The 15,302-nt window shown below is 34.4% G+C and overlaps 1 protein-coding gene across 1 annotated transcript; it reads right to left on the bottom strand.

The window, feature by feature from the left end:
• Positions 1–1,968: 1,968 nt before the first annotated feature.
• LOC133778070 (GATA transcription factor 26) lies at positions 1,969–7,647 on the bottom strand. The gene is made up of 8 exons (XM_062217893.1): positions 7,045–7,647; positions 5,345–5,716; positions 4,393–4,813; positions 3,978–4,050; positions 3,617–3,720; positions 3,259–3,445; positions 3,058–3,157; positions 1,969–2,617 (listed from the first exon to the last, which is right to left on the bottom strand). The coding sequence occupies exons 1-8, from the start codon at positions 7,082–7,084 to the stop codon at positions 2,304–2,306; spliced, it is 1,611 nt and encodes a 536-aa protein (XP_062073877.1). The 5' UTR covers positions 7,085–7,647; the 3' UTR covers positions 1,969–2,303.
• Between the last annotated feature and the right edge of the window lie 7,655 nt (positions 7,648–15,302).

The raw sequence follows: 15,302 nt of genomic DNA on the forward strand, positions 1-15,302 counted from the left end.
CAAATTTCAAAATTTTGTGAAATAATCAAATTTTTATTAAAAGTCTAATTTTTTATTGGATAAGATGGGTAATATATTATATCTTTTGAAAATATTAATAGTAATCGCGTTTAATTTTTTTTAAATATATATTTATTTAGAAATTAAAAAAATAAATTTAAATATTTCTATTCATCCTACCTACTTATCTATATATATTAGATTTAAAATTTAAATTTAACTTATACAATAAAAAAAAATTAAGATTATATATTAAATATTATTATAATTTTATAATATTTAAATTTATATTAATATAATTATTAAATATCTCATCAACGTACTTTTTAATTGGTTTTCAAAATGTATTTATAAGATATTAAACTTGACACATTAAAATCAAGAATCTGTTAAATACAATTTTAATATATAAAAATATTTTCATCTAATTTTGTAAATTTTCCTTTAAAAATTCTTTCACCCTTAACTAATTGTGACACCACCAAACGACAAATTTCTTTTAGTTTTGTAATGGTGTCTGTTAGAGATTTTTTCCATCTAAGTATTAAAGTGAGAAAAAGGAAAAATCATAATTGTGATGACAAATTCTACTGTGAACAAAAAAAGGGGGGCAAAATGATGAATTAACCTTATGCTAGATACTCCATAATACATATGATATGAAAGACTTGAAAGTCATTATAGTTCTTCTATTGTTGCACTATTGAGGGGTGTGTTTATATATATTGTTTGCCTCAGCAAAAAAAAAGTCCTAATCAATGGTTATAGTTAAATTTAGACTTGGTATAAAAATATGTGGACAAGGATCGTTTACTTTTATTATATCTCTCTGTTAAGATAAAAGCATTTTCTTTAGGTATTTTCCGTGTGTACTCATCATGTGCTTTCCTCATCCTCCTATTGGTCCACTCTATGTGGAATATTATAAGATTTGTTTTATGAACATTGTTATATATAACCATTTGTCATTATGTCCACTACAATACTGCACGTAACATTTAAATTGTTGGTGTTTTCATAATATCTAATATTAGCTTATTATAAGACTTGTTTGTTTTGTTAAATTTTTGGTAACTGCTTTTAAACTTTTAAAATTCGAAAAAAAATTTTAAAATTGATCAACTTGTTTTGACTTTTAGCTCGGCTTCTAAAAAACTTCTTATAAAGCTAAAAGCTAAAGTATAAATCTAGCCAAAGAGGTCTTATAAAAGACCACTTGACTTTCCACACCCTAAGTAAAAAGTACCTAGTCCCCTTCTACTATTTGGAGTAATAAGGGTTTTTGATGTAGGTATCAAAGCCAGCCTTTATATTGAATAAAGAAGCCTAATATTTCAAGTGCATCTTTATTAGACTTCTCTCCACTTGATATCCATTAGGATGTGTTTGTTTTGAGTAGTTGAGTTATTTTGGAAAATGTAAAAAGACTTAAGATGGTGATAATATTAAACTCTTGTGTATAAAAAAATTTACTTTACCCTTAAAATACATGTGGAAGCTCACACAAATTATTAATTTTACCCCAAACATAGAAAAATATTTAGATTTTCATTCCCACCTTTACTTTTCCTCATACCAAATACCTCCTAAAGTTTTAGTTATTGCACAAGGCATGTCTCCTAAACTTGTATGAACCTCTATGATTTCCTCCCACAGTCGTTCATGTCACTCTTGAAAACTTGCATAATCATTTAAAAAAAAAAACTAGGCTCCTTGCCTAATCTTGCAATATTTGGGTATTAAAAAAAAATACTATCGACAAAACCACGTTCCCTTAGATGTTTTATTCGATTTAATTTTTTTTTTTGTATACTATAACCTACATGTTATAATAGATACACTAATTTCTTTCACAATTACAAACCGAGGCATTGATCAAAGTATTTAACATGTAGCCAACATTTTCTCTTTGCCCCACAAAGTAATTTGCCTAGTTTTGCCCCCTTCTATTTCTATGAACAATGTTAATGAATATTGAAAACCAAGCCCCTTTCTTCACAAGACTAAGAATATGCAATTCATACAAAAACCTAGAATTTACCACTTGTGCATTATGAACTATATATTACAACCTGTTGTCAACCTATACAACAAAACCCACCCAAATTCATCCCCTTGAATTCCAAGTTCAAAAAGGTCAAGGGAAAAGAAGAGCAACCATCAAACCTCATTCACAGACTTTTTCTTTTTTGTTTTTATGTTTTTCTGTGTCTACCAAACAAAATAGGTGAAACGCAGTCATGTTCCTGGCATAAGGCATACCTATATAGTCCTACGGATCGATGCTGCATTCGTTGGTCTTCTCAGGGATGGGCATGATGATGCGGGGATATGGAGCTACTACTAGTGCTTGCTTGTTGGGAGCCAAAACTTATTGTTGGTAGAAGAAGCTCTGCTTGCGCAAAAGAGCCATTGGATGGCACATCCAACAGCAAGTCCTGATCAGAACTTTCTTCAACAAAATTGATTGGGTCAAGCAAGAAAGAGCTACCATCGGGTGACGTAGCAAATAAGCTTCTTGGGCTAAAGCAAGAACCGTCGTTGTCGATGATTTCTTTCTTATCATAGCCACCCTTCATTATCACCCTTTTGGGGCTCTTCATCACTATCTTTACTTCTGAAAGATCAAAGATATGTTTAGAATACCACACTTGCATTATATTTCTAAAACATATTAATAAAAAATTTGAGTTATTCTTCTGTACATGCAATACATATACATACATTTGCCATTTGTTTATTCTATAACATTGTCAAAATTGATTAGTATCAAAAGGGTGTGAATTACATGAAATGCTAAACATATCTTCCCATTTTGAAGTGTTGATCAAAATTTTCATTTGAAAAGGCTCTGCTCATACTACATGTTTGCTATTGTTAAATAAAGTAATAATCAATTTTTCTCTTAAAATGTATTTACTTCCAATTTCTTTGCTTCTCTTTGGTTTCCCTTCAACACACAAGAGGAGATAACCAAGGGGTTTTGTGTTAAAGAACAATGAAAAACTTGCATCATTAAACAAACAATATACCCCAAGAAATTATTTTTGGCCTCACCTGGAAATTTTTTATTTTGGTTGTCTTGTGGTCTCTTGTTACTTGATGCTGCAACATTGGGTCCAGATATTGAAGACCCTCTAGAGCTATTTTTAGAATTCTGCCAAGAGAGAGAGATGCTAATGAGTGATAATTAACCATAGGTTCATTTTCCATATCAATTGTTATTTAAGAACACAAAGATTCAAATGAACTTCAAACCTTAAGCAGTTGCAAGTGTTCAACCCATTTAGATTTTGAAAAATTATTTAACACAAGCTTTTTCAAAGTTTTACAATCTTCAGGTTTTGCCCCTGAGAAGGACATATCAAAGATCCCTTCCGCAAGCAGTTGCTGAAAGGATGTCATGTTCTCCCTAAACTGAGGGCTCTCAAACAAGCTTTTAAGGCTGCAAAGTCAAGTTAACAATAATCAGATCACACCTCAGCTTTTTCAATTATTTTTATTCAGCTCGAATGGCAGATAATCTCTCCCATCATAACGCAGTAAAGTTGCACGCTTATATAATGCAACAAAGATGACTTATCTAACAAAAATGTGTCAGGAAACAAATTCTAACCTATCAGGAAATTTGGCAACATCAATTGAAGGAAGATACTTCAGTAATTGTTGTTGCTCATCACTTGTTAAGTGTCTTCGGAACTCCTCAAAATCCACAGCATCCTACACAAATCGATAAATGCAATTAAGATGGTTGCTTAACTATTGAAAAACAATAATACAAGCAATTTGAGTCAGACTAAATTGGTACTTCAGGTTATAATTACAGGCGCTACTTATTTGCTGGAAAAAAAATTCAGAATAACTATAAATTAATATTGGATAGGTTCCATATCATGGAAAGAAAAACAATCACACACCAATTTGTAATAGGAAAAAAAAAGGTTCTTTTGTAAATAAGACAATAAAATGCATCTTACATTTAAATCTATTTGACGCAAAGGTGAATTATGGCTTCCCAACATTTGGAAGATTTCATGCTGAGACTTTTCCCTGCAAATCCAAAGCATGGAAGGATTAGATATTGGGTGAAGAACATACTTACTTTTGTAACCTTGTAAGAACAGTTTCTACTATAGCAAAATGCTAATTCTATCTGCAGGCAAGTATATGCATGCACATACACATTCAAGTGTTTAAGGTGCCTTCATGGTCCTGATCTCCCTGTTATGTGGCACATAACCACCAAATATTCAGTGCTGTACAAAATTCTCCTCATAAATACTTGATATTTGTAACATTAGAAGAATATGAGTTGAGGGTGACCTGCAACTAGACTATGTGGTACATTTTATATATAATCAACAATAATCCAAGATAGGGCACAAAAGTTACCTTTTAAGCTGTTCTTGCTCCATCCCATGTCCAGCAAAGTTAATCTTCTCACTTCCAGACCCAATGAAAGTAATGCCCTTGCTATCATGAAGGTTTGTGGAATGAGAATAAGCCTCATTACTATGAGAATTTTTGTTATCAAATGAAAGTGAGCTAGCTTCAGATTCCTCTTCTCTAGTTATTGCATTGGGATGCCTAATTAGGACGCTTCCATGTCCTATCTCAACAGAAACCATTGGTGTTTCACTCTCAAAAAGAAGATCTTCTTCAGAAGAACCAGAGAAGTACGAAGACTGTTGCTCTTGTAAAATGCTATAAAGATCCTTCGTCAGCTTCTCGACAGGAGATTGTTTTGGACGAACAACGCATGTCCTTTTCCTAGAAGGTACTGTAGTGTCCCACACATTTGACTGAGCTGGACCTATAAAAGACCAGTTGAATCAATTAGCCACCAAATAATGCTGAGCAGAATGTATTGAGCTGGCATGTTAAAATTAAATTTACTAACGCAAACTTAAAGGAAAATCTTAAGTTGATTGAGTGCAAGCAACAAACTTGGCATTTTAGCCATTCAATTCTGTTAAAACTAAGCTCATGGAGCTGTAGTAATGAAACCAGTGAATTAGGTGTTGTATTCAGTTCCATGTTTGAAGCATGGCACTTAAGGCTGTCCATTCAAAAAAACAATGGAGCCATGAGGTTCTATTCTCCAATGTTACTTTATCGTGATTGACAGCTATTTCCTATATGTTTTAAACACTATCACCACTGCCTTTATCAACTTCAACTGACTACTAGAATCTAAGCAGCTCCTTCATTGAATTGAAATACATTACTAAATATTGACACAACTAACTCATAACAAATACATACACTAACTTATGTCAACTAAAAAAGCAAGAAAACTTTGTACTTGTGTCTAAACCAGTTTCGATCTTAATGAATATCCAACCTGTCAAATCGCTTGCATCTCCTCCGCCAAATTGTGCACAGCTCTCAGAGTTAGATATGGCAGAACCAGAACTTGATCTATTACTTGCATCTTCTTCCATTACCTTACGAAAACCCTGGTTGTAATCAGTTGCGACCCCACCAACCACCATACTATCATAGTTCTGCTTTCTTTTAAGTAGTTTCACCTCTTTGTTCTTGATTATAGATATGCTCTTAACCTTGGCAATTCTGTGATCTTCGAAATCATCAGGCTCTGCCCGTGCATGAAGAGGGGTATAATTTGCAAGTGTTCCCTTAGTCCTCCATCGGGATCCACAGGCATTGCATAGCACTGGCTTCTCCGGAGGTCCATTACGCCAAAGGGGTGTGCCTGTTAGGATTGTTGATTGTTAGCAATCGGTAAATATCAAATATTTTCATGGCAACAATTATGGAAAAGTACAGCTAAGACATAGCAAACACAGATAAATTTCCACCTCAACCTCTATAAGGGTCATTTTCAAATTAACAGAACAAGATGGAACAGTTTATTTTGAGAAGAAACAAAGCTGTGTTGTCATTATTTTGAACTTATACTAATCTTGAATCAGGAAACCGTGAGTGTTCTCCTCGCAAAGTTTTCAACACAAACTTCAATGTATGTTCAAGTCAAATATCCAAACTCATAAATTCTCGTCTCATTTTAAGCTCATATTATTGAGAATACATGATAGAGTCAAGATCCAAGTGTAATTGGGAGAAGTTCATGTCCTTCCTTTCAGCTCTGACACAACTTACGAGTATTATGATTCAATGTGCTATTGATTTGCCATAAACAGAAGTGAGAAATCTCCTTGGATACATAAGCCATAGCTACATTTTCCACTGGCACACTAAGTTTCAAAACTAATAACCCGACAATGAATAGAGTATAGAGTCAAAACATTAGAACTGATCTCTACTCTTACAAAACGAATTGTGCTCCATTAGATAGGAAATGTTGTTTAGAGAACAATTCCACACTACAGGGTATGAATTGAACAAATTAGGAATAAATGGTTCGAAGTGAATATGTGCTACAACACAGTTACCAAGCTGCTTGACCTAAGCCACGGAAAAGGGACACTAAAAATTGTACATTTTGCTTGCAATTGTGCTATATATACTCACATAGCAAACATAAACGAAGGGTTTGGCTCAGTATTTGTATTCATACAGCAGTTGAGTTAAAAGAAATTTGTATATGACTCTTTAGTTTCCCAGTGCACAACCAGACTCCAGAGCTCAATTAAGCGTTCGGTACACTTGTTAAGACTTGAATGAGAGTAAAAGGAACAAAACAGTCATCATGAAAAGCAAAGATAAAGTTTGAAGACTAAATGGGAGCATGGAAAATTAATTTTATGAACAGATTCAAACTCAATAGAGTGAAAAAATCAATGAAACTAAGTCACTTGTAGTTCAGAATTCATATATATACAAAGCAGAACATTACCAAACAGCAATATATATTCAAGATTTTGTATTTTTACTTCTTGCCCAGCTGATTATTTTATTCCCTTTTGCACATAGTAATTATCTTCTGTTACCAAATTATTTATGTAAGCATATAAAACCATTTCCAGAATATTCCTTAAAAAAAAAAAATTAAAGAACCCAATAATTATTTTCAATTTTAATGTTGAAAAAAGAAACAAAAATGGAGAAACAAGAACTCACTTGTAACTCCACAGTGATGGCAAGGTCCTTGCTTACCCATCCTCTTTTTTTTCCACAAGTGAAGAGAAGAAATTCAAAGAAATTTTTATAGAACGAAGAGGGAGTCAAATATATATATATTTATATTTATATATATATATATGTATATATAAAGGAGGAAAAAAAATTAATTTATTGACCCCCAAAAAAAAAGTAGTGAGGAAAAAAAATATATCAAAATTTAAGCAAATATAATTATTCTCTTGAACCCTTTTATGGCATATACAACTGGGTATGAAAGCTTTTTCTATAGCAAACCCATAGGAAGAGTCTGCAGAATAAAGCAAACGCCAAGAGACCCAGAAGAGTCCTATGTCTTTTAGTCCCAGAAAAAAAAATCTCAGAAAAACAGCCTAAAAAATCAACAAGAAATGAAAGATTGAGATGGGTTTTTTTTCTAGCTGAGAATCTGTACAATCCAATGGAAGAGAAAAGACCATTAAAGGAATCTCATAAATGGATGTGAAAAGGAAGGTGAAATGGAAGAGAGGAGAGAGGGAGAGAGAGAAGAGAAGGGTCTGTATGTATATGTGACTTCCTAGTTGTATTGTATATGAAGTAAATGTTAGCTTTCTTTGCTTTGCTTTTTTTTTTTTATAATGTTATTTGAAAGATTTCAATTCATTTTCAAATAATTTCATTTCATTTATGCAAAATGTAAAAAAAAATTATATATTATTTAAAAAAAAAAACTGTAGTTTAACCTGTAATGTAAGTGAAAGGTAGGGAGGAATATTATTGCCACATATCCTGTTGACTAATGACTTTTCTACTCTATTCATGCAAAAATTTCAATTACCCCACAAATTTTATATATATATATAAACACTTGAACCAAAAGAAAAACTCATCTAAAAAAAATCTGAATTGAGAAGCACTGAAATTTGGGAAAATATTTTGACTGATATCAAAAACATGAAAATAGAAAAATGAAAAAGATAAGCCATTTTGCCAACCAAATAAGAAAAATAAAATAATAATAGAAAAGGAGAAAGAAACAAGGAGGGCTTCTTTGTCTTCCTCTCACACTCTCTCTCTCTCTTATTATTTCTTTCCTTTTAAATTATTTTTTTTTATAAATAATGTTAGAATATTTTAAAATTTTAATATTCTTAGGTATATGTGGTGACATGATGTTGATAAAATTTTGAGTGGGCTTGGCTTGGCTTCCTAATACCAATAAAGTCTAAAGTCATCAACCACGCGACCACTCACTCAATACTCCCAACCGCGTCTTTACCCTTCCCTTCATTTTATTATTAACTTTTCCTTTATTTCTTTGATCATCAACTCTCTTACCTCATTACTCTAATTTCAAATCAAATTATTTTACTTAATTTCTTTCTTTCTTTCTTTTAATTCAAATATTGTTTCGAAATGAATATATGCAATTTTATAACTGTAGAAAAAAAATGCATATATATATATGGATAAATTAGCACAAATCCATACATAGTGGGTATCCCATGATTTTTGACTCTTTTGTTGTTTTGTTTTTATATATTAAAATTGTTTTTTTTTTGGGTTCTTGCTTTTGGGTTTGCTAATTAGCCCATGAAAGTTGAGATATTTGTACTGTGGGATAGTCTCAGCATCGGATTAGCTAAGTTTTTCTCATCAAAAGATCTTGACTTATTACCCAACTTATTCATTTCATCATGTTCACATCAAACGGCTGTAAAAATGTTGAGTTTCTAGACTTTTACTATACCATCAATCATATTTCAAAACTTTAGGCTAAAAGAAAAGAAAATGCATCCAAACCGTTTGATTTTTTTTCATTATGGAATTATCATCTCTTTTTTTTTAAGATTCTTTTATAAATTTGGCTAAATTAAATAAAATTACAAAGAATACACTCATAGTTGGAAGAATAATAAGAAAGGGAATTTACAAAAACAAACAAAAAAAAAACTTTCAATTAAAAAAAAAATCAATACATTCCTTAGTTTACAAAAATACAAATTTGCTTTACAAAAATACTGATTTCTTTCCAAAACTAAAGAGTTGTATATTGGTATAAATAGTTAGGATAATTCTATAGTGCATATTTTTTGTGTTTCCTTGCTCGTGAACAATTTTCGACACAATTTTTTTTATGACCATGTATATTGTAGTTATTTAGAATATCGTATAAATTTTTAAGGAAATTCTGAAAATTTTACAGTGTTGAAAATTAGATTCAAACAGGTTGTTTTCCACCCGCATAAAAAAATTAGTCATGCGTGCAACAATCTGTTTATACTTAATTTTCGACACTGTAAATTGTTCAAAATCTTCTGAAAATTTGCAATATGCTCTAAATAACTACAATAAACACGGTTATAAAAAAATCGCGCTGAAAACTGTTCAAGAGCCGAAAATACAAAAAGTATACACCAGTGCATACCTTTTAAAGAATACACCGTAAAAGTATCTTAAATAGTCATAGGCAGATATTTTTGTAAATAACATATAATGGACTAAATTTTACCTAAAATGTACATTTTAGTAAGTAACCTTTGCAAAAATAATTTCAAAACTAATAATTATATTTTTGTAACTAATATTTAAAAGACTAATTTGTTAATATAGTTGAACATTTCTTAAACTAATGTTTACATAAACGTTAGACCACATAAAACAACTAAATTAGTAATTAATATTTAACAAAAATACTTGGATTAAGAAAAAAGAAAAACTCATTTTCCTTGCAAATTCAGAGATGTGGAATAGCAGGAGCAAGTGGCACGATGATATTTGTTGACACACCATAGTGGACCTAAATAGGTCTAAGGGAGGGCAACCGTCCTCTCTCAGTTGTGTTTATAAAAAAGAAACTATATATAATTTCTATTATAGCTTAGTCCAATATTTTTATATACACCTACACTGGCATGCCCCTTACCATACCTTCTTGTTAGGATATATATTCTGTGATATAATTTTGGGATTGTTTCCTAATCTTTAGGCCTTTATCTTTGCTGTATTTTAGGAGTCAATCTTGGGATATTATCTTGGCTGATCTTTAGGAATTTCGGTTAATGTTGGGATATTATCTTTGTATATATATATATATGGAATGAATAATAAAAGGGCATACGATATACTCCAAAACTGTTTCTACATGGTATCTGTCGCCAAGGTTACCTACCATAGCCATGGCAGAAAATGATCAGCAGCCACCACCTTCTTCAAAAATCGAACCTACTTCACCATTCTACCTTGGATCGCAAGATCGACCGGGAGATTTTATTACTCCTACTCGTCTTCGTGGAGACAACTACGATGACTGGGCCGGAGACATCCAAACGGCCCTTGAAGCACGCCGTAAATTTGTGTTCTTAGATGGAACTATCCCTGCCCCTATTGCTCCTTGCACGCAGTCCGATTGGACTACGATCCACGCTATGTTAGTCTCTTGGATTATGAACACCATTGATCCAGAGATTAAAAGCACCCTCTCAAAATATCGCGATGCAAAACGCTTGTGGGATACGTTGAAGTCCCACTTTGCACTGGTGAATGGTCCACGCATACAACAATTAAAAACTTCCATAGCCAAATGTCAACAAACAAAGTTGATGACTGTTGCCACTTACTTTGGCAAACTGACATCTTTATGGGAGGAATTGTATCAACATGAACCTTTAATTAATTGCAATTGTTGTACTGCCTGTACTGCAGGAAATGAGCATGAGAAACGTCGTAATAATAATATGCTCCATGAGTTTCTTATGGGCTTATATTCTGAGTATTATGCTCAGCTTCGTACTAATATTTTGTCACAGGATCCTTTGCCCACTCTTGATAGAGCTTACCAATTGATGATTCAAGAGGAAAGGGTTCGTCTTGCCGAAACTATACCCGAAGAGAAACAACCTGATGTTGTTGGTTTTGCTGTTCGCACACCGTCTGCCAAAGGCCGTGGTTCAGGTCGTGTGGAGAAGCAAGACAAATCACATCTTTCATGTATCCACTGTAAGAAATCAGGCCATGAGATTGCCTCTTGCTTTGAACTAATCGGGTACCCTGAATGGTGGCCTAATCAAGCAAAGGTGGAGGGTGGAAATTCTGGTCGAAGTAAGCCGCTGCAGTCAGGGGAGCGTGGTCGAGGGTCTGTTCGTGCCAATGCTACTGCTGCCTCATCTTCAAGCTCGATTGGTCATTTCGCTGCCACACAGCCTGCTGCTACCTCCCACTTGTTCTCTCCTGAGCAATGGAAAGCACTTGTTGGCCTACTTGGTAACACTACAATTCCTGATGATAGATTGAATGGTACGTTTGATAACCAATTGTGGATTATTGACACGGGTGCTACTCGTCATGTTACTTGTAACGCTTCGTGGTTATTTGATACTCATGATGTTGACCATTGTCCCGTGGGCCTTCCAAATGGTGAATCTGTAGCTGCCACCAAAGAGGGTTCTGTTCGTTTATCGAACAAAATCACTCTTACTAATGTGCTTTTCGTTCCTCAATTAAGTTGTAATTTAATTTCGGTTTCACAGTTAAATGATCATATGGGTTGTATTATTCACTTTAACTCATATATGTGTGCTATACAGGACCAATTGAGGCAGCAGATTGGAACGGGTGTTAGGCGGGATGGACTATACTACTTCGGGGATCAAGAATCTGTGCAACAAATTTCTGTGGCTGAATCTTCTTCAACTCTGGATTTGTGGCATAAACGTATGGGTCATCCATCTGAAAAGGTTGTCAAGTTGCTTCCTCCTGTTGGTAATTGCAAAAGTCATTTAAATAAAGCTTGTGAGATTTGTTTTCGTGCCAAGCATTCTAGAGATAGCTTTCCTCTGAGTGAAACAAAGACATTTCGAATTTTTGAAAAAATACATTGTGACTTATGGGGGCCATATAAGCATCATTCTTCTTGTGGTGCTCGCTATTTTTTGACTTTGGTGGATGATTTTTCACGTGCTATCTGGGTCTATTTGCTTATTGATAAAACTGAAGTCACTCGTATGTTTATGTCCTTTATTGCAATGGTTGAACGACAATTTTCTCAAAATATTAAGATTGTTCAAAGTGATAATGGCACGGAATTTAATTGCCTAAGAGATTATTTTCATGCATCTGGCATATTATTTCAAACCTCTTGTGTGGGTACTCCTCAACAAAATGGGCGAGTTGAACGGAAACACAAACACATTCTTAATGTAGCCAGGGCATTGCTATTCCAGGCTAAATTACCAACTTATTTTTGGGGGGAAGGCATTTTAGCTGCAACACATTTAATTAATCGAACACCATCTTCCCTCTTACGTAATAAAACTCCTTACGAGATTCTATTTGACACACAACCATCTTATAATGCCATTCGCACTTTTGGTTGCCTATGCTATGCTCATAATCAAAAGGCAAAAGGAGATAAATTTGCTAGTAGAAGTCGAAAATGTGTGTTCGTAGGATACCCTTTTGGTAAAAAGGGTTGGAGGCTCTTTGATCTTGATACAACAGAGTTTTTCGTTTCTCGTGATGTGAAATTTGTAGAGGATGTTTTTCCTTTTTATGATACGGATTTTGTGAATACGGTGCCGGAAAATATTCTCCAATCAAACCTCGAAGTAGATCCAGATTTTGATATAGCACTTGAATATTCAACCCTGCCCACACCAAATGAACCCACCATGTCTTTATCAGCCCATCCTCAAACACATGAGCCCACTTCACCAAATCAGCCCATAAACCAACCCTTTACTACTTCTTCAATCCCGCAGAACCTAACTGATCCGCCACACTCCGCACCAACACCTCAACCCGAGCCCACATTTTCCCCTCAACCCAATCTCTCCAATCAACCGCAATCCATTCCTTCTGAGGCCCAATTTGGACAGCCCTCCTCTCCCTCTACGTTGGACCCGTCCACTGGGCCGCCTGCTACTTCAGCCCAACAAGATGCGTTGGATCGTGGTATGAGGGAAAAGTTCCCTTCCGTGTTGCTCCGGGATTATGTCACTCATACGATTTCTACTAATAGTCCATCTCCCCACACTTCGTCTCCATCGGCTTCCTCAGGTACTCCTTATCCTATAGCACACTATATAAACTGTGATAATTTTTCTGTGAATTACCGAAATTTTCTTTCAGCTATTACTTCTGGCAAGGAACCTCGTTCCTTTAAAGAAGCCATGCAGGATCCCGGATGGAGAGAATCTATGAAAGAGGAGATCGACGCCCTTGAAAAGAATGGTACATGGACTATGGAGTACCTCCCACCAGGCAAAAGAGCTTTAGGCAGTCAATGGGTATACAAAATCAAATATCACTCTAACGGTCGTATTGAGCGCCTAAAATCTAGGCTGGTTGTGTTTGGCAATCATCAAACTGAAGGTATTGATTATGCTGAGACATTTGCTCCTGTAGCAAAAATGGTTACAGTTCGGGCTTTTCTTGCTGTTGCTGCTTCTAAGAATTGGGAACTTCATCAAATGGATGTTCACAATGCCTTTTTACATGGAGACCTTGAGGAAGAAGTCTATATGAGGCTTCCTCCTGGTTTTGAATCTTCTTATCCTAATCTGGTGTGCCACCTACGCAAATCTTTATATGGTCTCAAACAGGCACCGCGCTGCTGGTTTGCCAAACTTGTATCTTCTTTGAAAGGCTATGGATTTTTACAATCTTACTCAGATTATTCCCTATTCACCTATACTCGTGGTAGTGTTCAAATGAATGTTCTAGTTTATGTAGATGATCTTATCATTTCTGGGAATGATTCCGCTGCATTGAGGACCTTTAAAGCCTATCTTAGCGACTGTTTTCATATGAAGGATTTGGGACCTTTCAAATATTTCTTGGGCATTGAAGTGGCCCGCAGTTCTTCGGGGTTGTTTCTTTGCCAACGGAAGTATACTCTTGACATCATCTCTGAAACAGGGCTGCTAGGGGCAAAACCGGCTACTTTTCCCATTGAACAGAATCATAAACTTGCCCTTGCAAACGGTGAACTGTATCCTGATCATGCGGCTTACCGACGACTAGTGGGTCGTCTTATCTACTTGACTGTCACTCGTCCTGATCTAGCTTACTCAGTTCATATTCTCTCACAGTTTATGCAGGAACCTCGTGTGGATCATTGGGAGGCGGCCTTAAGGGTGGTTCGTTATTTAAAAGGAACACCTGGTCAAGGTATTCTTTTAACCGCTAATAGTGAGTTGTCATTACAGGGTTGGTGTGACTCAGACTGGGCCGCTTGTCCAATTACTCGTAAATCACTGACAGGTTGGCTTGTGTTTCTTGGCAACTCTCCTATCTCTTGGAAGACCAAGAAACAAAACACTGTGTCTCGTTCGTCAGCAGAGGCAGAGTATAGATCTATGGCAGCTGTTACTTGTGAACTGAAATGGTTAAAAGGGCTCTTGTTAAGCTTGGGTGTACATCATCCTAAGGCGATAAAACTTTTCTGTGATAGTCAATCTGCTCTTCACATTGCTAAGAATCCTGTGTTTCATGAGCGTACCAAACATATTGAAGTTGATTGTCATTTTGTGCGTGATGCCATTACTGAAGGTCTACTTGATCCTTCCTATGTTCCTACAAAGACTCAATTGGCTGACATCTTTACTAAGGCACTTGGAAAAGCTCAGTTTGACGCTTTACTTAGCAAGTTGGGCATCTTTGAACCTTATGCTCCAACTTGAGGGGGGGTGTTAGGATATATATTCTGTGATATAATTTTGGGATTGTTTCCTAATCTTTAGGCCTTTATCTTTGCTGTATTTTAGGAGTCAATCTTGGGATATTATCTTGGCTGATCTTTAGGAATTTCGGTTAATGTTGGGATATTATCTTTGTATATATATATATATGGAATGAATAATAAAAGGGCATACGATATACTCCAAAACTGTTTCTACACTTCTCCTTAATTTACATATTTTTATTAATATATCATCATTAATTTTTTTCTACACATATTTTTACGCTCTTGGCAAACTAAAATTCTGGGGAAGAAAGTAATCGTCTTTTTGTAATTATTTTTTAATATTATTCAATTAAAAAAATTAATACAATGATATATATAAATATTCTTAATAATAAATAAGGTTGCTCATCAAATTCAATTGCAAATTAATTTTTAAAAATTCACATCCAATTCAATTTAATTTAATTTTTAACCTCCATTTCAGTCCAATACAATCGGTAATTGAATTTTATAAATATTTTTTAATATTTCATGTCAATTTTTAAAATATTAAAAATATATTATAAATTCG

Source organism: Humulus lupulus, chromosome 5 (assembly GCF_963169125.1).
Source record: "Humulus lupulus chromosome 5, drHumLupu1.1, whole genome shotgun sequence".
Taxonomy (NCBI): Eukaryota; Viridiplantae; Streptophyta; class Magnoliopsida; order Rosales; family Cannabaceae; genus Humulus; species Humulus lupulus.

What these genes read in the sequence shown, in the direction of transcription:
- LOC133778070 (XM_062217893.1), bottom strand. Translation starts at nt 7,084, where the DNA reads ATGGGTAAGCAAGGACCTTGCCATCACTGTGGAGTTACAA. An exon ending in AGATGCAAGCGATTTGACAG is followed by an intron (nt 4,814 to 5,344) that starts GTTGGATATTCA and finishes GGTCTTTTATAG; the next exon opens with GTCCAGCTCAGTCAAATGTG. An exon ending in AACACTTGCAACTGCTTAAG is followed by an intron (nt 3,158 to 3,258) that starts GTTTGAAGTTCA and finishes CTCTCTTGGCAG; the next exon opens with AATTCTAAAAATAGCTCTAG.